Source organism: Filicampus tigris, chromosome 13 (genome assembly GCF_054856515.1).
Source record: "Filicampus tigris isolate MCC_2025a chromosome 13, RoL_Ftig_1.0, whole genome shotgun sequence".
Taxonomy (NCBI): Eukaryota; Metazoa; Chordata; class Actinopteri; order Syngnathiformes; family Syngnathidae; genus Filicampus; species Filicampus tigris.
The window spans coordinates 20,833,456-20,858,903 of record NC_141229.1 but is presented as its reverse complement, the minus strand read 5'-3'; the positions used below and the strand labels follow the sequence as shown (position 1 = coordinate 20,858,903).

At 41.0% G+C, this 25,448-nt stretch overlaps 1 protein-coding gene across 6 annotated transcripts in view; it reads right to left on the bottom strand.

Annotated features, from left to right (window-relative positions):
- Positions 1-4,763: 4,763 nt before the first annotated feature.
- Positions 4,764-25,448, bottom strand: part of ccdc88c (coiled-coil and HOOK domain protein 88C) — a 65,330-nt gene continuing 44,645 nt past the window's right edge. For 2 of the 6 annotated variants that reach the window (XM_086049692.1, XM_086049694.1), the window contains exons 27-31: positions 19,405-19,491; positions 14,485-14,598; positions 14,295-14,417; positions 13,131-13,369; positions 4,764-7,210 (exon numbers count right to left, since the gene is read on the bottom strand). In XM_086049692.1, coding sequence (XP_085905818.1) covers positions 6,434-7,210; positions 13,131-13,369; positions 14,295-14,417; positions 14,485-14,598; positions 19,405-19,491 — 1,340 coding nt within the window. In that variant the 3' untranslated portion in view covers positions 4,764-6,433. Of the gene's footprint in view, positions 7,211-13,130; positions 13,370-14,294; positions 14,418-14,484; positions 14,599-19,404; positions 19,492-21,670; positions 22,081-25,448 lie in introns of those variants that run through there. The other 4 variants (XM_086049693.1, XR_015089330.1, XR_015089331.1 and 1 more) reach the window with 4 other exon arrangements.

Sequence of the window (25,448 nt, the reverse complement as noted above, 5' to 3'; positions counted from 1 at the left end):
CAATCTGGGGTTTTTTTTTTTTCAATTTTTTTGATTGGATATACATCACAACATTTATTTCATGCTCAATACATGCATAAAAGAGCCATGTGTTCAACAACAAAGTTAGCAAAAAATAACCACATATGTGATTTCTTTTCAGTGCAATGGGGTGTTGTGCATAAAAATGAGCATTCACGGATGGCACAAAACGTGTGCACAGCAAACCAAGCTAAGCGCGAGAAAACCATTTTGTACATTTTTCACAAAAATAAGCACACTCAAAATGTTAATGTATTCATCAACTATCCGTCTCCTGCATGTCATTCCAAATCCGCAAAAAAAAAAACATATATATATATATATATATATATATATATATATATATATATATATATATATATATATATATATATATATATATATATATATATATATTAGGCCTACTCACATTGTAATACAGGGCAGTGCAAGTGCAAGATAAACAGAGTCTGGCCAACTTGAGATGTTCACGCTCTGCTCTTCTACGCTGATTGGGCGTGCGTGGTTGTAGGGTGTCACACTTGAAGTAGCAAAGGATTGAAGCTCAACAGATTTCCCTAGATGCCAAGAGACGGAAAGTATGGGTGTGTCAAGGAAGGAACTATTATTTCAGTCGTTGCATAAAGGTTGTGTTGGGCGCAATTCAAATTTAGCTAGGGAATTTCTTTTGTCTTTTATAAATTAGTGAAGTACTTTGGGTTGCGTGAAAGGTGTGAAAGGTGCTATATAAATAAAGGTGTGATTGATTGACATATCTGGACTAAAAAGTAAAATATAGGAGTTCACAAAAATATTGATTCATGAAAATAGACTCTCTTCCCTTTCAGGAGACTTGATTTGACAGTCTGAGCTTTTCAAACAGCTTTTAAATGTCCAGACTTGCTCTATTGCAGCGCTTTTTGTTTCGGCCATAGCTAGCCTGCAGTTGCTTCAACACCCACAAAATGTTTTGAGCTCTCTGTTATGACAAAGCCTGTAACTGAATTCAAGTGTTGTTCAAATGTTACAAACAAGAAAGTTATTTCAAGGAGCAGAAAATCTCCAAGGAGCTGGGGGTGGTTTTTCTTTAAGTTTGTTCATTGGCACCTTCTTTCCCTTTCATAGTCATTCTTTTCGATGTTAACGAGTTAGTATCAAAATATTCACGGAATACAAATATCTCTGCATTTAGTAAGAGCAGAAACTTATTATGATTATTTATGAACATTCCTGTCTTGTCTCCGCACTAAAACCACTGAACTCTTGTTTTTCACTGTGTACTGACAGATTCATCACTAGAGACATTGCACCATAGATAAGCACCGGCTCATTTTCATTTACAAAGTCTTGAAAGGCAGGCAATGTCACTGTATGGAAGCACATAATTAACCTAGTCTCATAGGAACCGCTCAACATGTTCAAGTGATAGTCCTCAAAGTTCTCCCAAACGAAAACTGAATTTGGCAAAGCAAGCGGCTCATTTATTCTGCTGCATTTTCCTGCAATCGAATTGTTTAATTTTTGAAGTATCATTTTTATTGTGTATTTTTAGGAATTCTTGCTCTTTTGTTTGGTTTCTGTCCTATGTTAATTTCCACATCACTCACAATGAGGGTTTGCTCTTAATGATCGCTCAATGTTTGTTAAAGTTTGTTTTGAAGGGGAAGTCAACCCAAATATATTTCTTTCAAAAATATGTTCTATGCAAGCCCACTAGTTGAAACAAGGCATTCTGATGACTATTGCATTTGTGGAAGAAGATTTAATTCACCCGTTTTCATCCATGTCTTGGGGCGGCCATTTTATCACTTCTGTCGACTGGAAATGACATCACAACTGCTCTGGGCTCAGGTAATGACCAATCGCTGTTTTCTGAAGCTCAGCTATCATTGGTAGTTATCTGCGCCCTCAGGGCATCTGTGATGTCATTTTCAGTCGACAGAAATGACAAAATGGCTGCCCCCTGAGCTTGGCTTTTTTTAACCATGAGGAATAATGACTACCGCCGCCGCTGGTATGAAGGAGTATTACATCTCACGCATGCGCAGAAGGTACTTTAATGGTCAGTGTCGTCGTCTGTCGTTGCGGTGTATTTTTCCAGTGCCGACAGTCGGCCGGACGCCACAGGGGGTAAGCGTCGGGCACAGTTGGCCAACGTCAGACTGGTCTATCTAGGCCTTAAAGCGGAAGTCAACGCAAACATTTTTTTCAAGAATATGTTCTATGCAAGCCCACTAGTTGAAACAGGGCATTCTGATAAATATTGCATTTGTGTTAATCCACTCGTTTTTAGCCATCTCTGTGGGCGGCCATTTTGTCTTCTGTCGACTGAAAATGACATCACAACTGCTCACAACGACCAATCACGGCTCAGATTCAGAAAACAGGTCAGCCGTGATTGGTCGTTGTGAGCAGTTGTGATGTCATATTCAGTCGACAGAAGACAAAATGGCCGCCCACAGAGATGGCTAAAAATGGGTGGATTTTGCTGCTTATCTCATATTCCACAAACGTAATATTAATCAGAATGCCGTGTTTCAACTAGTGGGCTTGCTGGGAACATATTCTTTCAAAAAATATGTTTGTGTTGATTCCCCTTTAAAACAAACACTAACATTTTATTTACCAATGTATGGTCGTGCAGTCGGTGGCTGAGCGCGCTTCGCTCACAACTTGTGAACACAGCCGTTTACTTTCCGCTTATCCGGCTTTACTCTGACTAACTGAACGGTACATTGTTATGAGTTTCCAAATAGAACATTGTTCAAAAGTGCCGTTCATTTATTAGCGTGGATGAGACTTGCGAGATACAACAAGGGAAGCTGCTAGGTGAGGCTGCGATGATGAGCCAACCAGCTCACGGAATAAATCCACTCGTGCCCTCATTGGTCGATGTCGCGCTGGGAATCAATCACGCGCCTTGTATGAGTGCCCGTGGGTATTTACAAAGCCTTGGAGTCAACTCCTCTCTTGAAACGTGTCTTTCCACAATATGGCTGCCGATATGGATTTGGGAAACCCACGATGCATTGAGGCCGCGAAACTCGAACTGCAAAGTGGCGAGGGATTACTGTACCGTAGACGTGATTGTAGAAACTCAAAGACATTGATCAAGTTAAAAGGTTTTTATTGCGAAAAGAGTCTAGTTCACTAGTCTAGAAGCATCACAGCAGCCCAGTCAACATTACTTAGTACAGTGAACAACATAAGCATTTATTCCAGCTACATCAGGAAAATGTCTTTGACATCAGCGCCACCCTGACTTCTCTCATCTAAAGCTGTGAGATGCCCGTGAGAGGCAGGGGGGAATTTTGGTGGACCGACAAAAATAAAAACAATTCAGCAATGCAAATATACTTTCCTTTCAGACAGCCAACAGAACAGTAATAATGGCAGACACACAGTGTGTTATTTCAGGCGGTTGAAAAAAAAAAAAATAGCCAGGAGGCATTCAATATCTTTTCTTCTGACATCAGCAAAGTGGTTTGCAGCCACCCACACATTATAAAGCAGAATAGAAACAAAGGCGAGCGAAAGCAACCACCACTGACATCAAGTGTGAGTGTCAAGTTGTCACATCCTATCACACTAGCCACTATTTTATTCTTATTTCTATATTTTTTAGAGTATCAGAATCTATAAATATCAACATTTCCAGTGGAATTACCTGTAGGTTTTTTAAGTTTAGAGCTCACCTGTGTTTTTGGTGCAATAAATCAAACTTTACAAAAGACATGCCAGCATCGCGGTTTCCAGTATGTACAATCATAATAATTTAGCTTGTTGCATATAGAAATGTGCTTGACATTCCACAGGGGAGCAGAAAGAAAGCTTCCACATGTCATCATCTTAACAACTCCAGTGTAAACAATCCTCTCCTTGTTGGCTTTCTAGTGCTGTTTGTGTCTTTGCTGTCAAAAAGCTGGAAGGTTTACAGACAGCAGCACATACAAATATATAAGGTCAGAAAACCAGCTTCATTAACGTGACATTCATAGACATCATCACGCCTCTTCATCCTCACTTTGTTTTACACCATGTCTCATACAGATCACTCCATTCCTAAATTATAGAACTACTGTATAGCATAGACAGTATAGTCCAATAGTCTAGAAATAGACACTCACAGTTATGATATACGCATATATATATTAGTGCTGTCAAACGATAACATTTTTTCAACTACTTAATCGCGAAATTTTCCATAATTAATCACGATTAATCATATTTTTTTCAACTAGTTTTTTACGAAGCTTGGAACCGTTATTTACTTGAGTAAAATCTTGTGGAAATGTGGAAAAAAAGATTCAAAGACGGTTCTAATAGCTTTCTTTGATCCCTGAATAAGATTCTTTTCCAGTAAAATACAACAGTTGAACGATACACCAAAGACATACAACTAATATGAATTGAATTTGGCTGTGCAAAGTGTACAAATTATTTTGGATTTCTCCAATGAGCCGTGAAGCAACTTTTTAAAGTAAAACTACTTAAAAGTCCACCTTTGCGACAGTGACTCTCCTCTAAGTATGGCTGCATAGTGAGCAGAGGTCAGCTGATACAGGAAGTAAATAAAACTGTGTTAACTTATTTTAGTGCGTTATGAAATTTAAATTAATCTCCATAGTTAATGCTTTAATTTTGACAGCCCTAATATATATATATATATATATATATATATATATATATATAATATATATATATATATATATATATATATAATATATATATATATATATATATATAATATATATATATATATATATATAATATGCATGCTCACATACGCGCGCACACACACAATGGATAAAAAAAAAAAACACACCTACACACCCATGTCCAAACACCAGGTTTTTGTGTTCATTTCAAAAAGTTTCCCACCGCTGAGAGACATTTTTTTACGAGGTAAGAAAGATAAAAAAAAAAAAAAAAAGAGAAAAACTGTGACAAAGTGGTTGCACAAGTGTGCACACCCCCTTATAAGTGCGGATGTGGCTATGTTCAAAATTCACCATTTATTCAAACTCATGATGAATGGGAGTAAGTCTGTGCATTTACTGTTACTCTTACTTCCATCATTTTTAATTTATACACAAGTGTGTGTAGATGTTTTATATTCACTGTAGACACATGCACCCGATGGAAAACAAAGTAGATTGAACCAAAAAAGTTGCAACTATGCTACACTTTCAGTCATTTTGTTCTTATGACATAAATGTGTTTAGCAAGGGAATAATCTGTCAAACACTTGGTGTATTTAACTGCATTGAACTTGCAGAACAGATTTCATTGATCAACATGATGTAGCTAAATGTTCAACAACACTTCAACCACCACCCTCACATTTATATTTCTATATGTAATTGACTAACGTATGGGGGGGTTGAACACACAGCACAAAGCAATAGAGTTGGGTATCAGTTTGGTCCCATTTTGTTCTACTGTTGGGAAGTGTACCAAAATAATCCACTGTATATTTGGTGCGTTTGGTTGGGGCACTAACCACAGTGGACACCCAACCGCTGCATAGTTGTTTGAATTCACATTGAATTGACGTGTCACAATTCACATCCGGTTTCTGTCACAGCGATCACAAGGCCAGTCAATCCAGGTTAACCCTTTGGTGGCTTGCTGAACTCCTCTGTCCTCCTTGCTTGAAATGTGGCGTAGTGTTGACACAGGCTGAGCATCATTTGCAGTCAAATATCAGTGTTGCATGTAGAGAATGCTTCCGATCTCCACTGTTTGTTTTGCTGTCCGCACATTCCTCCCTCCCAGGCCTCTCAGCATCCCACTTATTCACAGCATACTCACTGCCTCTGTCAATCCACACCCACTGCGGCATCACCACCACTCTCTGCTCACCTTTTCCTGTGTTTGTTTGGGAGGATACTTCATGTTTACTATTTCGCATGTCACTAGATGAATGAAGTGTACTTCAAGCACTCACTTTGTAGTAACACAAGCTCTAGACTATTGGTCCAAGGAAGCCAAAACCAGGTTAAATACATTGAAGTCACTTGTCACAGCTTTGGTGGCTTCTGCATCCCGAAATTGAATCCCATGGTGGGTCCAAACTGTTTGCCGGATTACAGTGTCAGTAGAGTGAGAATAACCGAGTGCATGCTGGCATAGCAATCCGCCATGGACTACCGATGCAGTGGTTCAGTTTGGACCCAAAACAGAAGCATCGGCCTTTGAAATGAAAGTTCAACTGGGGAGCCATTTTAAAAATCCGGCTTCGTTCCCAGACTTCCAGTTGAAGGTGTTTACTTGTGAGGGTTACTATGACCGAGCACATTCGAGAAACTGGGAAGGCTGGATATTTATGTCTAACAGTTTCAGTCAACGAGAAGCTCCAGAAAGTAGACCGTGGTGCGTGTCCCCAATTTTAGACGCGCACCCAAGCCAATATTTGTCTTGGCTTCACTGTTTAGACGCAGCCGTACTCATACCACACAGTCTGGGGGTCGTTGTTGGGGTCAGGGGAAGCGGGTGTGCTTTTTGAGCGTTCCACAGAGTTGCACCTCACCCTCTCATTCTCTTTCTTTTGCTGGGACGAGTCACCTGCGCGCTCCTCCCCGAACACCTCTCCATGTTCCAAGGCATCGTCCGGCTGAACGGTGGGCACAGCCCTCACGGGGGTTACCATGGCAACCTCCCCACGGTGATGGTAAGATGATGAGGGGCCGTTATGTGACACTGGAGTCCGTCCTCTATCGCGCTCTCTCTCCACATATCTGTCCGTCTGCAGCGTGAGAGAAGACGAATGGTGAATGGGTGAGTTCGGGACGCTGCTGTCTCTGTGTTGATTGGTTGAGCCGGCCAAGCGAGCAGACAGCGGCCTCTCTCTTCCGTTAGCCCCTCCTCCTTGCCTCCGAACCACCGTGTCTGATTGGTTTGGAGAGCCCTCATTTCCATGAAAACTGTCTGGCCCATTGGAGCGGAGCAAATCAGCAGAGGCCAGGCTGAACGTCCTGCTCAGCGACTGGTTGATTCTCTGGCTCATAGGTCGGCCAGAGGCCTGGCATTGGCCAACCGGCTGCCGAGAAGATGGCTTCACACTTTGGCCAGACCTCTGGTGAGATGCATGTACGGTGGGCGTGACATAGCTGGTGGGGGTGACCTGCTCTCTGCTGGTGGGACCTGAGGAGGCCGGACTTCTGGTGAAGTATTCCGTCATTAAGTCCTCTCTGCTTCCTGGTGAAACCTAATCGAGAACAAAAACATTTAGTTCCAGTCATTGTAAAAATCTTTCCACCCGAATATTCATATGTGTAAAAAGTGATCAAGGACTTTCTGCATAATTGCATTCCACTTACTGCTACCGCTCTCTTAAAAACGGTGCAACGATTATTTGCACAACCGTCATAGTAATTAATAGAAGTACCGCACCGATGATCACTTTATCTCTGCTTGATGACTCTGCAGATTGTTGCACAGCTGTCATCGGGTGGTACTACTGCACAAACTTTATCTACAGTATATTTACATTGACTTTCCATACTTGTGTCATGTCTTTATCGTAGTTGCTTGTTACTACAATACTAGTGTAGCTTATGAGCGACCGGAGACAAATTCCTTGTGTGTTTTTACATACTTGTCCAGTGAAGGTGATTCGGATTAAACTGATCAATCAAGTTACAAAGACAACGGAAAACCCTTTGAAGCAATGAAGGAGACCAAGTGTTCATTCCATTCACTAATCTTATCAATTCAGTATTGCCCATTTTATCGGATTCTCATCTGAATACCACAAAATTTTTCCACTAGACTATCGTAAGAATAATGACAGGTTTTATGTTCAGTGAGACTGTGAATGTTTAGGGCAGGGGTGTCAAACTCATTTTTCGTCGCGGGCCACATTATTGTTTCGGGGTCCCTCGGAGGGCCGTTACGACTGTGAACACATGTAAATACCATCACATATACACAATAAATTGATGGATAGCTAGTTTTGAAATCAGAAGCCAGTAAATAGTTTGTTCAACTATTTTTCAATGTAAAGGAGGGATTTGTAACAAATGCTTGCAATATCTCATATGTTGTGTTAACAGTGAAGACAATTTCAAAGAAACACATCGTCAATACACACGATTTGCCTTCGAGGGCCACATAAAAAGATGTCGCGGGCCGGATCTGGCCCCCGGGCCTTGAGTTTGACACCTGTGGTTTAGGAGATTCTAACTCCGATTTCAGACAAGGTCACAAATGTGGATGAAAGGCTGGAATGTAACAGTTGATTTGCAGGCAAGATTTAGCCTCAGAACAAATTAGACTTGTCGGGAAGTACAATCATAAAACTTGAGTATGACAGCAAATTAGGTTTGCTCAGCTGAAAACCATACATCTTGACAACAGTGAAACTCAGCATTCTGAGTAAGGATGTCAGCAAGCAGTACGTTTAAATCTAGCAGTTTATATGATTTAAGCTCATGTTTGGTGTATAAAACTATGTTTTCTTGGCCGTTGTTGGTGCGCAGAGGAACGGACCATGACTTTAAACTAAAGGTAAATACATTATAATGTGTTTTCTTTTTTCTAGTTAGATGCTGCATGTGATGTGAAAGAGCAGAATTTGGACCCAGGCAACACGCCATGCCTAATCCTATATGACAAAAATATAGTTGACATAAAGAGCCATAGCAACTGACAACAGTAAGGAGTCAAGGACCCAAGCCAAAACACAGTCACAAACAGTCACACACACAACAAATGTATATTATCCAAAATCCCTGAACATAGAAATTTTGAACAAGAAATACGCCATATCCATTTTAAAGATAGTTGCTAATGGCTGAAGTACAATTACGAATACACCAACCAGCCCCATTATGACTACTTGCACAATACAATGATATCCAACAGAAGAGCTATATTAAATTGTCTACGCTAACAAATATAGTAATAGACTACTCAGTTTTGATCGACACTTTCAGAGGTCTTTGACCTTTTTAATGTTTTAATTACCTAAATTTCATTTTCTTCGTCTGATGAATCTGAGTCAGTCTCACCATTTTCATTGCCGGATTCTGAATCCGAGGACCTTTCTGGCTCAAATAAATATCCCTGTTGGCCCATTTCTTCTTGACTTTCGGCCATTCTATCAACAACAATATGTCAACAACAACAAGCTGGCCTATATTTCAATAGCAACTGGCGGGTGCAAGGGAAATCCCAGTCAATGACCTGACGTCACGTCCGTTTCTAAAATGGCATCTTGTCGTAAAATTAACCAGGGGGGTGCGGGGGCATTGTTTTGGCAAATACAAGACACAAAGATGAGAACACCAGATAATGATCAAACTTAACAATATTGCTCCATTTCCCCATCAATACCTTGAAGTGAGCTGGTGGAGGTACACTTTAAGGCAGAACATTTGAACAAGTCAAATACAGGGTCCGATACTAGCAGTGCTTTCCACTTCTCGCGGTGAATTACCACACAACCTCCTCCACGGCCATTGCCACGGGGATGGGGCGTGTCAACGAAGTTAAAAGAAGTGGAGTCGTTAAGTTGTCAAGTCATTTGGTTGCGGCCAAATTTCTGTTAAAAAAAGAAAATTCAGGTTTTGGTCAGGGAGAAGATTCCGTATGAGATGATGCTTATTCGTGAGTGAGCGAATGTTCAGTAGTTCGAAGCGTTACGCAGTGTTGTCATGTTTGACAGTTGTAATGGGCGACCTAGCAAGGCTGGCTAAAACTCTGTGATCAACAGTCTGTTTGGAGTTAGTGGGAGGGCGAAGGAAGTGGACCAAGTGGATTTTATTGCTCGTGTGGAGCTGAACTACAATGGATGTATCTCCGGCGAGGCAAGCAAGCGATGCCCGGATGCTGGAGCAGCGCCGGTGGCGCTGGAGGCTCATGCCAGTGCCAAAAGATCCAACGGAGCTCAGCGGCTGTGTACTGAATTAGTCCAATCACAGGTTGGTGGCAGAATGATGGCAGAGTCCAGAGAAGCATAAAAAAGATTTAAAACTTGTTGCTCAACATAGCGACCATATTGAGCCAGAGATGCAGTAGATAAGCTAACATTAGCCATCAGAACACAGAACACGGAAACTAATAAGACAAACTCACAAACGTGTGCAAAAACTCATGACTGTATTAAAACGAACATTTGTCTCGCGTAGTCTTGTGTCTTAACTATTACTCAAGTCTCCTGCGGCATTTCTTACGAAAACCTAACCACGGATTTGGTCAGCTGGTCCATCAACACAACTGAGAAGATTGTAGCGTGAAAAGCTGGTAGCGTGAAAAGCTGGTAGCGTGGACAGCGACAGCTACACCGTGAATCTCTCGATTACATAGAAGATGGTGCGTCCATCTATCCTGTCCATTGTGGAAGACATCTACATTATTAGAATTCTGATAAAAGGTATTCTGCGGTTTGGAGTCGGCAGTTCCTGTTAGATGGTAAAAAGTCAGCCGACGGGAGCAGCTTTATTGGTAGTGAACAAGCTGCCGGTGTGTCTGGATGGTGTGTGGCGAGCGGTCAACACTCGGACTCAGGCGACGAGTGAACTCAATCTTGAGACACTGCGTAAATGGTAAACAACATGGAGACATTGAAAAATGTATTGCCAATTTGGCTAATTAGTGCCCTCTGAGAGGCACCGGCAAAACTCGAGGTCGACTGATATTATTGTTCCCAAAACAACTGTTATCTGGACTTTCTCCTGGAAGCGACGCGATATGTTTTGACGTACTAGCAGGGACATCGACACGTACTTTACGCTTACACAACCCACTACTCCACACAATGCGTACACATTCCCGATACTTCATTGTCTTTATTGGCTTTCCCGCAACCCTCCCTGTGATGGCCCCAGGTGCGCTGCGGGTAAAGCCTGAAGTGGCTTGGCTGCTATCCAGAGCGCCTGGGGGTCATGCTTTTTTCCTTCCCCATCTTCCACATGTGCATGTCTCAGAGTTCTGTTGTGATGTTTTATTAAATATATATTCTGATTTTTTTTTCCAGTCTCAAGCAATGCTCCCCTTCAAGGAGAATGCTTAGAGTATGTTTTTTATTCCCTCCTCTTTAGTTTCCTTCCACAACTAAGATCTCGTGTCGCTAAGCAGTGAAGCACCAGACTTCCCATTCTGTCTCCCTGTCATTATTATTGTTTATGTTTCTTTGACCGGCTTGTAACAGGGAAGACAAATCCATGCGTGTTTTCCCACACTTGGCCAATAAATCTGATTCTGATTAAGAACAATAAAACCATAAAACTAAGTGGGTACCGGTGTGCAGTGGCAACCAGTCATGCCAGCGTCCACTCAGACTCGAACTGATACAACCACTGCAAACTTCAAACGCAACAATGTGATGTTAAAATATTCATATCTGACAGTGTCAATCAAAAGCAATCATTATGATCTTGGCCAAATATTTAACCACTATGTAGCTAAACGAGGCAACCAAAATACAGTATGTTCATTTCTCAGTATAATGCAGTATAATTCAACACCATTTGAAACTATTACTACAATAATAACCCATCCACTTTCTGTAAAACTTACCAGTAGGCTGATCATTAGTCAGTCCCAGGGATGACACAAGACAACCTTTCCCACCTTCAGGTAACCGAACATATACGGTAGGTTTTAGGGGTGTAACGGTACGCGAAATCACATTTCGGTTCGGTTTCTTGGAAACTTCGGTTCGGTATATTTTCGGTACAATTTTATTATTTTTTTTTTTTAAATATGTTTATTTTGAAAAGATGACAAATAAATGGTACATTTTTTTTTTTTTAGAAAAAAAATAAAAGCAAACCATTCGGGTGTTATTCTAAGAAATTACACCAGAATAAAAAATACACTAACAATAAAGATCTCTTAATTTTGTAAATTATTAAGACACTGAAATCTTTAAACACTCAGCAGCAACAGCCTATGACTATGACACATCTAAGTATTCAAGTTAAAGACAAGTTGTCATTACAGTACATATACACTTTTTGTGATGAAAAAAAATCCATACAATAACAGTTACAATTATTGCTAACTGTATTAAAACTTTTTATAATGAAATACAGTAACTTTAAAGTCTTTATGTTCAACAGCATATTGTAACGAATTGGGTTATCTGTGTTATGTTCGGATTTGTGTTTTGCTGAGTTGTGATGTTTCAGAAGTTACATCGTACGGCTAGCGAGAGAAGCAGCGGAGAACAAAGAACAGAGCTGTTGTACTTTGTTTTGGGCTAAAAATAATGCTTGCTCCCTCGTCTAAGAAACATTCAAAGTCGGATATTCGTTATTATGTTAGACGTGTTACCTTGCAACATAGCCGCCGATCTTATGTAGCAATGTCGGTACACAACTTTGGGACTTGTACACGTACCTTTCCCCCTCTGCGATTTTAACAGGAAAGCTAGAATGTTCCCAAACAGGAGACCGCAGTGTACGGGGGATCTTCGAGCTATGGCTTGTTTGGGTATGCCATAATAAGCCATTTATCCATGCATTTATGATTTATCACGGCTTCTGGCGGCCTGGCTCCTGTTTAGTGAAGCCGCCTTCCTCTCCCATGTGCAACAGTCATTAGCGGTCATGCGTAAGATCGCGCTAATAAGTGGACCGAACCGAACGCAAGTGGACCGAACCGAACATGCCATACCAAAACGTATTAATACACCCACGTGTACCGTTACACCCGTAGTAGGTTTTAAGACAATTGGATGATGTTTTCATGAGTGAGTGAACCCACACAAGTGCAGAGATATGCTTGAGCTGACAGATTAGAACCCAGGGCCGCCTTCTTGTGAAGTGACAGCACTCAACAGTGTGCTATAACCATGCCGATAATACAAAATTGCACGATTAAATGAAAACATCTCCACAAGTGTCCATCAAAACTGCACCGACAAAAAACAATAGTCACTCTGAAATACCGAATTTAAAGGAGTAGTCAACTCAAACAATTTCTTTACGATAATGGGATTAGTTACTTGTTCTCACTTTGCAGGGTAGACATCTGCTGTGGGTTTAAAGCTATAATACATTATTCAAAACCAGATCTGAGGCGTATATACGCATTGGAAAACACAGGACAATATTTATGTATGTAAAATACAGACAGTATGCAAAACGGCTACAAGCAACACTGATGAATATCCCTCTCACCGGTTGTGGTGACTTCAGGTTGCTCTCTTGCAGAAACTCCTCCAGAGTGACCATCTCACTTCCAGGAGAGGACGGGCGAGCCCTACTCCTAATCCCGCCTTCACGCTGTGGTTGGGCCCGCTGGGGTGCTTGATCGTACGGGAGGGTTGCGCTGCGTGATAAGGTCTGCTGTGATTGGCTGAGACCCCTAACATCATCGCTGGACAGGCTCGTTGACCGGAGGTGACAGTCGGAAGCATCTAAAATACAAAACGTTTTGGAATAGTCTTGCACATTCGTCGTGTTCAAAAGGCAACACAACAACATCTACCTCAATAATGAAATAAGTGAAACAACACAGTTTCGCGCTGGATGCTAGTCAAGGTCCAAATGATCAGAGTTTCCTCCAAATTTCCCACAATAAATAATATTCTCTTAGAGTGTTAAGTGTAAAAACATACACCTATACAGTCTTGGAATTTTCTCGTAACTTTAATTAACAACAAGTTCGTTAAAGGTCGTGCCAGTGTAAAATAGTGTTAACCACCTTAAAGTGGAAGTCAACCCAAACATATTTTTTTCAATATGTTCTATTCAGGCCCACATCCGGATTTATATTGCGTTCATGGAATATAGCAAAATGCACCCGTTTTTAGCCACCTCTGGGGGCGGCCATTTTGTCACTTCTGTTGACTGAAAATGACATCACAGTTGCTCAGGGCTCAGGTAATGACCAATCACAGCTCACCTGCGCTTCTGGAATATAAATTAAGCAGCAAAATGCACTCGTTTTTAGCCATCTCTGTGGGCGGCCATTTTGTCTTCTGTCGACTGAAAATGACATCACAACTGCTCACAACGACCAATCACGGCTCAGATTCAGAAAACAGGTCAGCCGTGATTGGTCCTTGTGAGCAGTTGTGATGTCATATTCAGTCGACAGAAGACAAAAAGGCCGCCCACAGAGATGGCTAAAAACGAGTGCATTTTGCTGCTTAATTTATATTCCAGAAGCACAAAAAAATCAATCAGAATGCCGTGTTTCAACTAGTGGGCCTGCTGGGAACATATTGCTGAAAAAAAATGTTTGGGTTGACTTCCTTTAAGGGGAATTAAAATAAAGATGTTCCACTGCACTGCTGAATGTTGGCTTTATTAGAGTTGGCTCGAGCAAACTGTCAGTACCTTTGCAGTTGACTGGTGAGTTCGAGCTGGAGGTGTGGTGACTAAAATCAGCTGATCCTGGACGACATCCCATGTGGCTACGTGGACCAAATACGGTTTCAGTGTCTTCATCGAGGAGCACACCTGCAAAAGCATGGTTACATCTCCAGCTACACTTGTGTTCTGCTCTTAAGCGGGCCTGGTGTTCTACCTCTGAGCCTGCAGCTGGTGCCTTGTCCCAGTTGAGGACTGCAGCTGCTCAGGGCCAACGAAGACGATTGATGGCTCGGGGTGGAACTCAGAGCTTTGTGGGTCTGTGCTAGGCCTGAAAAACATGCGCGCACACACACACACACACACACACACACACACACAGGATTATTCTTACTCTGGGGAGAAAATAATCCATCCAGCCTTCCATTTTCCTCATTAGGGTTGCAGGTATACTGGAGCCTATCCCCGCTGACTTTGGGTGAGGGGCGGGGTACAGCCTGGACTGGTTGCCAGCCACTTGCAAGGAGAAATGAATATTTAGGCTTTTATTTTTTAGCTTTCAAAGACACTCTTTTTCAGGAATAATAGTTGACATATAGATGCTTCCAACTTTGTGGTAGCAGTTTGGGAAGGGCTATTTTCTATTCCACAATCCACAATGACTGTGTCTCAGTGCTCAAAGCCATATCAATATAGGTATGGTTGACATGGATGAGTTCAGTGTGGAGCTCTGACATCAACTTTTTCAAACATATACAGAACAGTAGAGCTGGGCAATATGGAAAAAGAATCACAATTTAGGCCGTCATTATCACGGTAAGGATATGTCACAATATATTTTCAGTTACTCTATAAAAAATTATTCAACATATTATGACTGCTTACCTTTTCGCACTTTATTTTGAAATGACAATGTCATTTGAGAACATTTATTGTGCATCTCAAAAGTCAAAATCTAAAACTCAGAACTCGTGAATACTATATGCATTCAATATACTACATCCATCCACTCTCTGAATCGCTTATCCTCAATATTTATGTCCTTTTAATCTTCTAGGCCACTCCTCCTGGCTGACATACGGGACGCCGGAACAGTTCCTGTTTAGCAGTGTCTGTAGCATTCCATCCATCCATTATCTATACCGCTTATCCTCACAAGGGTCGCGGGCGTGCTGGAGCCTATCCCAGCAGTCTTCGGGCAGCAGGCGGGCGACACCCTGAATCGGTTGCCAGCCAATCGCAGGGCACACAGAGACAAACATCCGCACTCACAATCACACCTAGGGGCAATTTAGAGAGTCCAATCAACTTACCATGCATGTTTTTGGAATGTGGGAGGTAAACGGAGTACCCGGAGAAAACCCACGCAGGCACGGGGAGAACATGCAAACTCCACACAGGGAGGCCGGAGCCGGGATCGAACCCACGACCTCTGAACTGTGAGGCGGACGTGCTAACCAGTCGAGCACCGTGCCGCCAGTCTGTAGCATTATTTTGTAGAATTTTCTCCTCAGGCATTTATCAAATGACCTGCTATTTTGCTGTCAAAAGTTGGATACGCTCCTCTTTAACGCAGTTCTACCGAGACCTCTGTGAAGTGTTCTCAGTCACCCAAGCACTTTATTCCGATCTTTCATTAGGTTAGGGCATTCCGCCTATGCGACGTACCGGTCCATCTATTCGCCTATGATTGACGCACATTTTGTAGGCGATAAATGATAGACGGGAAACTTAAAAGGACAATGTGTAGAATTCAGTGCCATCTAGTGATCAACTAATAGAATGCAACAGCCTAAGATGGAAGCGCGTGCATTTTGAAGCACATGCAACTATGGTGCCTCCGAGAGACCACACGTCGCAAGCCTACCAATAGTCATCACAAACGACTTCTAGTATTCCCTCAAGTCATAAAGTAAGTACGGTAAGTAAAGTAAGTGCATTGCATTGGTACGTGCGCTAAGTTTGTCTCCTTTGAGTATGCGTAGCACAAAGATGGCAGCAAAACATGGCAGCCTCCTGCAAGGGAGGCGCGCCCTACGAAATATAATTAGAGATTACTTCACCTACGATTATATAAAAATAATTACGGGTATATTGATGTGATAGAGCATATTTTTTTGCATATTGATGAAATGAATAGTGGGTTTTTAAAATGAATGACACATTGTCCCTTTAAAAATAATAGACTGACTAAGCATAGTCGGGAGCGCATTGTTTGCCATCTATGTAATCGTCTATCGTCTATTTTCATGAAGTGAGGCATCAATGGCCGTGGCGAGCCTTACACAAGGAAATCATACTTGAATTTATACATTTGCACCTTTTTTTAAAAAATGTATAATAACTAATTTTGATAAATTTCGTTTGGTCCAAAAGGAACTTACTTACATTTATATGTCTTTATATATTTTTTTACATTTAAACATTTTGTTGTTTTGTACCATAAAATAAATGATCGTTTGAATAGTCGTGTTTTCAATTATTACCAAAATAATCATGATTAAAACCCTTTTAGGGACAGTGGACAGCTATTCAAACATTGTTTTCTCCTATATGAATGACTCTTAATGTCACAGTTGCACATCAGCAACTACAGTGGACTCGGGAGTGTCTTGCCATACACTGCCATCTACTGGTCAGCCTTTGTAAATCCTTTTTTTTTTTTTTACCGAAAACAAGATCGGAGACAGAGGTACAGATGTGCCGTGCAGGGAAGGAATTATTATTTATTCCTTCCATTCTTGGAGAGATTTGCAGGTAAAAAAACAACAACAACAAAATTGGGATATCAAGCAACAACTAAGGAGTAAAATAATTGTTAAAATGTTCAAGTATTGATTTTGTGATCTGAGGAGATGTGTCCATTTAATTGGCATCGCTGGCTATATTTGGACTACAATTTCTATGACTTCAACTTTCTTATTTTTGAAAATACTTCATCTACAGTAACTTTTTCGCAGCAAATCAATTAATTTTTGTATTATAGCAATATTTTGTTGATTTTTGTCCTCATATGAGAGTAAGGATCATTATCCTTATGTTTTGTAGCAGTCAGGTGCAGAGCATAGAGCAAAGCTAACAGAATAGTCAACCATATACCACCTGACTCAAGTGAGGATGGTAAAAGCAACAGTGATGATGAATGGTTACCAGAAAAAAAAAAAGACAATTAGAAAATGGCAGCAATAGTGACAGTGATGTTGAGGAAGCTGAGGAAGATGAGGATGCTGAAGACTGCCTAGGGAGCTGAAAATGTCTCACCTAAGAAAGGTCAAGAACACAAAAAATGCAGACATATCTAGTAAAGCAAAGACAAATGAGTTGGAGGTAGACCTGCTTCCTTTTTTAGGAGATTGCAGGGAACAGACCCAACAGATTTCTTTATGCAACTGTTTCCCGAAGATCTGCTGGAGTGCTCCAATCAAACCTCTTTGTGCCCTGAGTGCTTTGCCAATTTCCATACAAAATAACCTTTTTCCATTGAAGACACGCGGTACTGATGTATTAAAGTGCATTTGAAAGAAAGAAAGAAAGAACAAAAGAAAGATAGAAAGAAAGAAAGAAAGAAATAGACATAGCAGCAGGCTGATATTTAGTAGTCGGCCTGTTATCTGTGCTTCAAAAAAAGTTCATTTTTCTTTGGTTAAATCTTTTTACAATACATTTCACAGATTTGGAACATGTTAAAAACATGTCAATAAACTTATTTTCTTACAATCATATTTCATTAGTTCTTCAAATGCATGTTATCCACCCTAGTGGACATGTCACCAACTCCTTGAAAAATGCATATTTTTTTTAAAAAGTGAAGCTGATTTTTTTTTCCAAGCCTAAAGTGTAGTAAAAACACTTGAGAAAAAAAATCCTGAAGCACATTATAATAGTTTGTCCATGAAAGGTTTTAATATTTTTTCATAATCGAGCAGCCCTAAATTGAAGAATGGAGTGCCATTCCACAGCAGTGTGTCACCGAGCTGATGGCCAGCATGAGGAGATGCGTGTGGCTGTGTACAGCTCTTCTACAGTGCAACTGAGACTCCTTTTTGTTGAATGCATAAATTAATAGTCAGAGCTGGGCCGGACCGGTCGGACCCTCCGGCCCGGCCGGATACCCATTTTTGGGGCAGAGGTGTGGGGGTGACAAATTTTTTAAAATGGCTGAACTAAGCATGGCCGGAAGGTGATTTTAGTCCGGCCCACTAATCGGCCCTCATGCGTGTGACGTGCTCATCTCAGCCTACTCGGTGAAAGGCTTCTTTTTAGGCTTCTTTCTACTCCCGCGTCTGCGCGAGCGACAACTGCTGTTATTGGGGTTGTGGTATTGCCCCCCAGCCCTCTCTTGTAATGGTATGCCCCAGTTGCAGGTGGGAGGCGCGGGTTACGTGATGTGACAATAAAAAAATACAAACACGCTTGAACGCACGTTGCTGTCTCACGTCTCTTCTTACACAACTGCTGCATTGATTTACGTGACCATCACATCAACACATGCAACGCACACATCAGGATTTGTTGCTGCTCTGATCGGTCCATTATGTTGCAGTTTCCCACACGGAGGAGAGAATGCAGCACACAGCTCGTTGCAAAGCTGCTGCAAAGCAAAACTATTTTGGCAGCGTTGTGTGTGAAAGAATTTACCTACCCACGTTCCACCTTAGCCGCCACCTTCCAGATCGTTTTCGCAATAAAATGAAATGCATCGTCTAGTCATCTCGGTCCCTTTATGGTTGTAGCAGGCACGATATCCATTGTTGTCGCTGTCTTTTTGAAACGACACCCCCCCCCGACTTGTTTCAAAACAATTTGTGTCCACAAGTATATTCAGACGCTAGCACATCAAGGTGCAGTTCATGCACTTTTTCTGGCGTTCCCTACTTCCGGAAATACGCCATAGCAAACCTGTATTGTATAGTGGTTTGCTGTCACGCTTTTATTTTGAAGGCCGGGAAGGAGGGGAAGTGTGAAAAATAAATAAGTAACTTGACTGCAACTTCTGGCCGTCTGTTGGACCCAAATAATTATACAATACGACAAATCCAACCCCGGGGCTCGCAATGCAAGTAAGCACTTGCAGTTGGATAAGTACTACTGGAGCATTTGAAGCGTGTCCATTACTTTTTGTGCAATGTTTAATCACCTTGTCCATCTTCTCCATTGACACTCTCACTGCTACCTCCTGGTGTGCTGCAATGATGGACCCCTCGTCCTCTGTCAGTCAAACCTGCTGACAAATGACAGAGCAAATAAGACGATTTCAGATCCTTTAGACAAAGAGGTGTGATAATGAATAGGACTCAAGCAACAACAGGAAGCACAGCTTGGCAAGAATGCAGGGATAGCTATGCGACTGTGTGCATGATTTGTTCAAGCAGAGCACTGAGAATCCACATGACGATTATGCCTGGCCTTGACTTTTGTATTATGAATTTAATCCTAATTGGACATAATAATCGGAATTTTATGTTGTCTAATAATTGTCATGGTACAAGGTTGTACTGTATCTGCAATTGATGCAGTCAGCTCCACAATTCTCAGATATGCAGTATTGCTTATCATACAAAAAAAAATGAATTCACAGTTATTACAAGGCTGAACACATTTGATGATCATTCAACAGCTGAAGCGGAATCTGACGCTCACAGTTATTTGGACTGGACGAAGATCCTGCCGTTGACTTTTTTATAGACATGGGAGACTGGCTTGGAATGGAACAAGAAGACAGAGTGGAGGCCAAAACTCTTCATAGAGTGGCCAACGTTTGAATAAATGAGTGAGAATGTTGGAACTGCCATGAGAAAACGGCACAATACTGTAAAGTGGTCATAAAATTGGGATTTCTTACACCTTTTGGATGGTAGTGTAATGTCAAGCCAGAAGACATCAGTTTAAATGTATTTTCATATTCGTTAAATCAATTTTAAATAGACCGATATATTACTGGAGACTACACTTTATCCCGTCCATCCACAGAACTAATTCTACAAGTGTGTTGTGTTAGCTTCTTTGTGGTGCCACATGAAAGGGTGAATAACCAATACACTAAATTAAATGTTATATAAAACCTAACCAAATTAGTTTTACCAAGCAGATGCTAACAAGAAAGAATAATGCCTAATGACTACTAGAAAAATGAGAAGCTTGCCAACAAATGGCAAATTTACAAACATGTACATTTTTTTCCCCATTTCAAAAGCGACAACAACATACCACGTATTTTGGAATCGCTCACTGTGACACTGCACAAATGACGTGCTGAGGTATTGTTGGTCAGCTTGGTCAAGAGTCTAACCGAGCTGATGACGATCACTCTTGCCCCGTCAATCACAGGGCACAAAAACGAGCAACCATTCAAACTCACATTCGCAACTATGGCTAATTTAGATTCTTCTCCAATTACACCTAACATGCACATTTTTGGAGCGTGGAGAAAAAAATGACAAATCCAGTAAAAATTTTTACTTTGTTTACTTTTTTCCTTTAAATCTTAGACAATATAGATATTTGATTTAAAATTCCACCCAAAAATTCAAGGCATGGCTTCAAAATTTAAATGAAAACTTAATAGCTTCCTATAATTTTCTACAGTAAATAAAGCTTTCCAAAATTTCTAAATAACTGAAATGTTAAACTCTCACTTATCTTAGTTTTAATTTCAAACATAAGCGCTATATAAACCCGATGCATTATTATTAGTCTAAAGCCAAAAGGTGCAGAGAGTACCCAGCGTTAGCAGCATTTCAGACAGTTTAAAATTGATCTCATATTGGCCGCCTGATTAAAAAAAAAAAAAAAAAGAAAAAGGTCGATGCCTTATTCTGATAATCGCTCTCTCCCTCCCCTTGATGTGCCACCAATCTGCCCCCATGAACAACATTCTCTGCAGATACAGACAGTGGTGATATTTGTGACGTCATGACTTCAGCATCATAATGAAAAGCAACATTTTCCTGTGAATAGATGTTTTTTTCATACAGTCCTCGAGGCTGGTGGTCACCTGAGAGGTTATCTGGGGCTAAAGCCAGCGGCTCACATGTTGGTGTCTGTTCACAGCAAACAGACAAGACCAGTTTAGCAAAGAGCTGACAGGTAATACGTTAGCAGGTGCTGGTTGCTGCGGTAACATTTCTTGTGCTGATTGCATCCAAGACAAATTACTGCAGCAAGGCATTGTGAAGCAGCCGCATTTACAAACAGCGGCCTGATCCAATGTGACTCGAATGAGAAGCGATCTTATTACCAAGCAAGACTCCTCATTTCAGAGCACACTGCAAAGCGCGAACGGGTGAAGTAAAATGCAAACAAAATACATTTTAAGAACGAGGCATGCGGGTAAGCTTGCTGTGGACATGTGCTCACTCTTAGACACACATTAACACACACACACACACACACACACAACTTACTAGTATTACTGGCTGCCCATATCTGCAACAGGCAACTCTTTTGTGGGTGCTTTATGTGATCATTTGTATGCTCGAGGAACACATCATGCCAGTTGGCGTTCATGAAATATGCATGCACGCTGTGAGTCTTTGTGGAAAACACTGAAAGGCAATGATGACTGGTGGTGATGATGACGTTTATGGTTTAAAAAGATGAAGAGGAAGATGAGGGTATTAGAACACTCCATTGGCAGAGATGGACTGGCTAGTGACGACGTCTGCCGTGATGTCAGCGGACGACCAGAATCGGAGTCGTCTGCTGAGAGAGAGGGAGGGCCGTGAGGAGGGGTCAGAGGTGGGGGAGGGGGACGGAAGAAGTTTATCTTGGCTTTTACTGCGGAAAAAACAGAAGCGTTTCGGGACAGGAGGAGCTGAGGGGTAGACAAATGGAGAGAGAGAGAGAGAGATGGAGACAACAAGAGAAAAAAAAAAGATAAAAACAATAGTGAGTACATGAAAAGAAAGATATGGAAATTGTGATGAATGTTAAAACTTAATGAGATGGCATGCAAATTAAACCCATTCGATTGATACAAGAAAGCAGTAATGTTTTACGGATTATGGAAAGTTTAAATCACTTGTATACAAATAGTTCTGAAATGCCAGGCCACCCATCAAGTGTGAAATTGAAACAACCAGGTAAATCTTTTTGCTGACCGCACAGAAGTTAAAAGGCAAGCCTCGCTGCAGTGTGCTTCTGATAACTGCCATCAACACAAATGTTTGGAAAAGTTGTGCGGTATGGAAGGTATTTGTGTTTGGCCGCTGCATGCACCACATGGAGAGATCCTCTAATGCACGTGAGAATTGTGCTTTTACTTTGTCTTTGTGGAGGCTGACGTTTCCCTTCAGATTCTGGCCTGGCCTAATCACAAGGCGGGCGCCGGTCATCGTGGTAGTAAAAACCGTACTCAACATTGCACAGGGAGACCACCGCCACTAAAGCAGATGTTGCAAATGTTGTCGTTTTTTTTAATCCTAGACCATCCAAGACATACAGACAAAGAAAACGTACAACTGTCTCCTTTAAATCAAATCATGCATAGGCCACTGGGAGATTAATAATGGTATCAGGCATAAGAAAACCTAACCACCTGCTGAATGCAGCACTTGTAAGTCGACAGACACCAAACAGAAAACGAAAAGGATCATGATGGACAAATATATTTGTACACAATAGAAAAAGACTGGGGAAGACTCAGAATTGTAATTGTAATTTCAATTTTGGCTTCTCACATTCTCAGGCTTCTATGTTCTTCCCTGATCGTGTGTCAAGATTTTTATTAACAAACCAGTTGGAGTTTACAATTCTGAGTTGTATCAAAAAGAATATACCAGTATGTGTATGGGTGGAGTTTTCTCTCTTTTGGCATTTTCGTAGACGGGCGCAGTTAGAAAGAGGCGTTTGCGCTGCTGAGGGAGTGAACACAGCCAAATTGCTTCCTGGCCAATGGAGGCAGCTCCTCTCATTCCCTTCAAATGTAATGCAGGGGAGGTGCGCGGGCTACATGGCGGAAGCATAAACGGACTCACTGAAGTCCATATACGACATCAACACATTAAAAGTATGCTTATAAGTAACTGTAAGAAGACATCCACTTGCAGAAAATGTAAAACTGGCCGCTGCTAAGTGGGCACTTGTGCTGCTTTTCCATTACAGGTTACTTAGCGGCTCCGCGCCACACCACAACGCCTTCACCTGGCCTCCGTTGATTTTCCATTACAAAAAAGCACCGATCAAATGGTGTGAAACCAATTGAACTGTGCAAGTCTCCACTGCACAGTACACACTCGGAGCGGTCGGGATTCTGCCTTAAGATTTCACAAGTGGCAAATCTTGGCCACTGGCTTTAGGGCGGCGATTCAAAATATGAATTGCAGTTTCATGATGTAGTGACGTCGCAAGTTACAGCCCATCAAATGCAGAGAAGTTTTCAAATTGCAAAAAGTCTAGTCTACTTTCAGTCATTAAATTGTCAGGTGTGTCGGGGACGTGTAAAAGAAAACACCCTCGGCCCGCCAGAACGCCCAGTGAGGCACAAGGCAGTCTGTTAAATTCCCAAACACGGTAAACTACACTTACCCCGGCATGAAAATTGAGTGTCCAGTGTCAAAGTGTCTAAAACAGATTCATTTGTTTCATTTACATGCAAAATAAATACCTGCATACACAAATATAAACCACTTGGTGAAGCAGATTAAAATGACAGTAAGGAGATAACCTTAAAAAATGAAAAACCTATTGTGTGTTACGGTAGAATGATTGCAGGGGAAGTGCTCCCTCCTAAGATGAAGTTTAGAATGGCAAAAAGCTCCCCCTATATGAGCAAACTGGCGATTTACCTTACCTATTTTTTTTTAATCCAGCCGAGCAAGACAACATGCCAAAGCATGAGATGTCTGCGTACTGTAGAAAGATTCAGTTTAACAATAATATCAATTGATACCCTTAGTTGGAATGTTTAACATAAATTGATATACCCAAATACATTTACAACGAAAACATAATTTGGGCTGTAACAAAACTTGATTAATTTGGGTTAAAAAAAAAAGACACTTTTTTCTACTACCTCAAGGACCAAAACTCCCAAAAGTAAAAATTAAACCAAATTGAAATACATCAAATAAAATATCGAAAAATTGATATTTAACTGTATTCATATATTTAGTTTTGTATTTGTTTCCACATTTATTTTGCTATTTATTTTTTATATACATTTTTTCTTTTTGTATTTATTTTTACTTTTGTTTTGTAAAGTGGGTACGGAAAGTATTCAGACCCATTTAAATTTTTCACTTTGTGTCATTGCAGCCATTTGCCAAAATCAAAAAAGTTCATTTAATTTCTCATTAATGTACACTCAGCACCCCATCTTGACAGAAAAAAACTAGTGTAGAAAATTTTGCATATTTATTAAAAAAACTGAAATATCATATGGTCATAAGTAGGGCTGGGCGATATGACCTGAAATCAATATCACCATAAATTGGGAAGTTTTACCTCAATAACAAATTCACGATAATTCCCCCCCGCAGACCATTGGGAGCTGAAAATAACTGCAGGAAATGCAAATAAACTGCTTTTTGTTGATGTATTGACCAACTGGCACACTGTACTTTCAATGAAATATAAAAGTATGAAAATCACTTGTAACCATTCAAGTATAACCATTCATAATAGCTTGCATGACTTGAACAATGTCACACGGCGGTAATGTCTTTGTGGAGGTAATGTCTTTTGTAAACAAATGTAAATATTGCCATGTGCAAAGGAGGTAGTGTGGCTTGTTAACAAAATGATATACTTAAAAAATAGTTAAATAACTAATAAACAATTGCAAATATCAGGTCGGATGTGGCTACAAAATGCTTGACATGTCTAAGCTCGGCAGTAACTTTCTCCCTCTCAGTGTTGTATATATTGGGAAGCACGGTTTGGCGAACAATATTTTCGCGATGGTATCGTTTACTTGTCGGCTACTTTCATGAGGCGTTTAAACCCGTACGCTCCACCGGAGTCATATCCTTCGCTTTGGTAGACGTTCTCTCGTATAGTGTCGCCCGCACGACTTCAAACTCAACAGCATGTGCTGTAGGTAGTGAAAAAGGTGGGACGTGTTTGCTCAACATAATCTTTGTGGAACCCTTCCAACTAAAGATGATGAATTTCTTTTCGCGATGAGCACAACAGGATCAACTCTACTAACGTTACTTTGTCTTCGGCTGTGTCAGCCGCTTC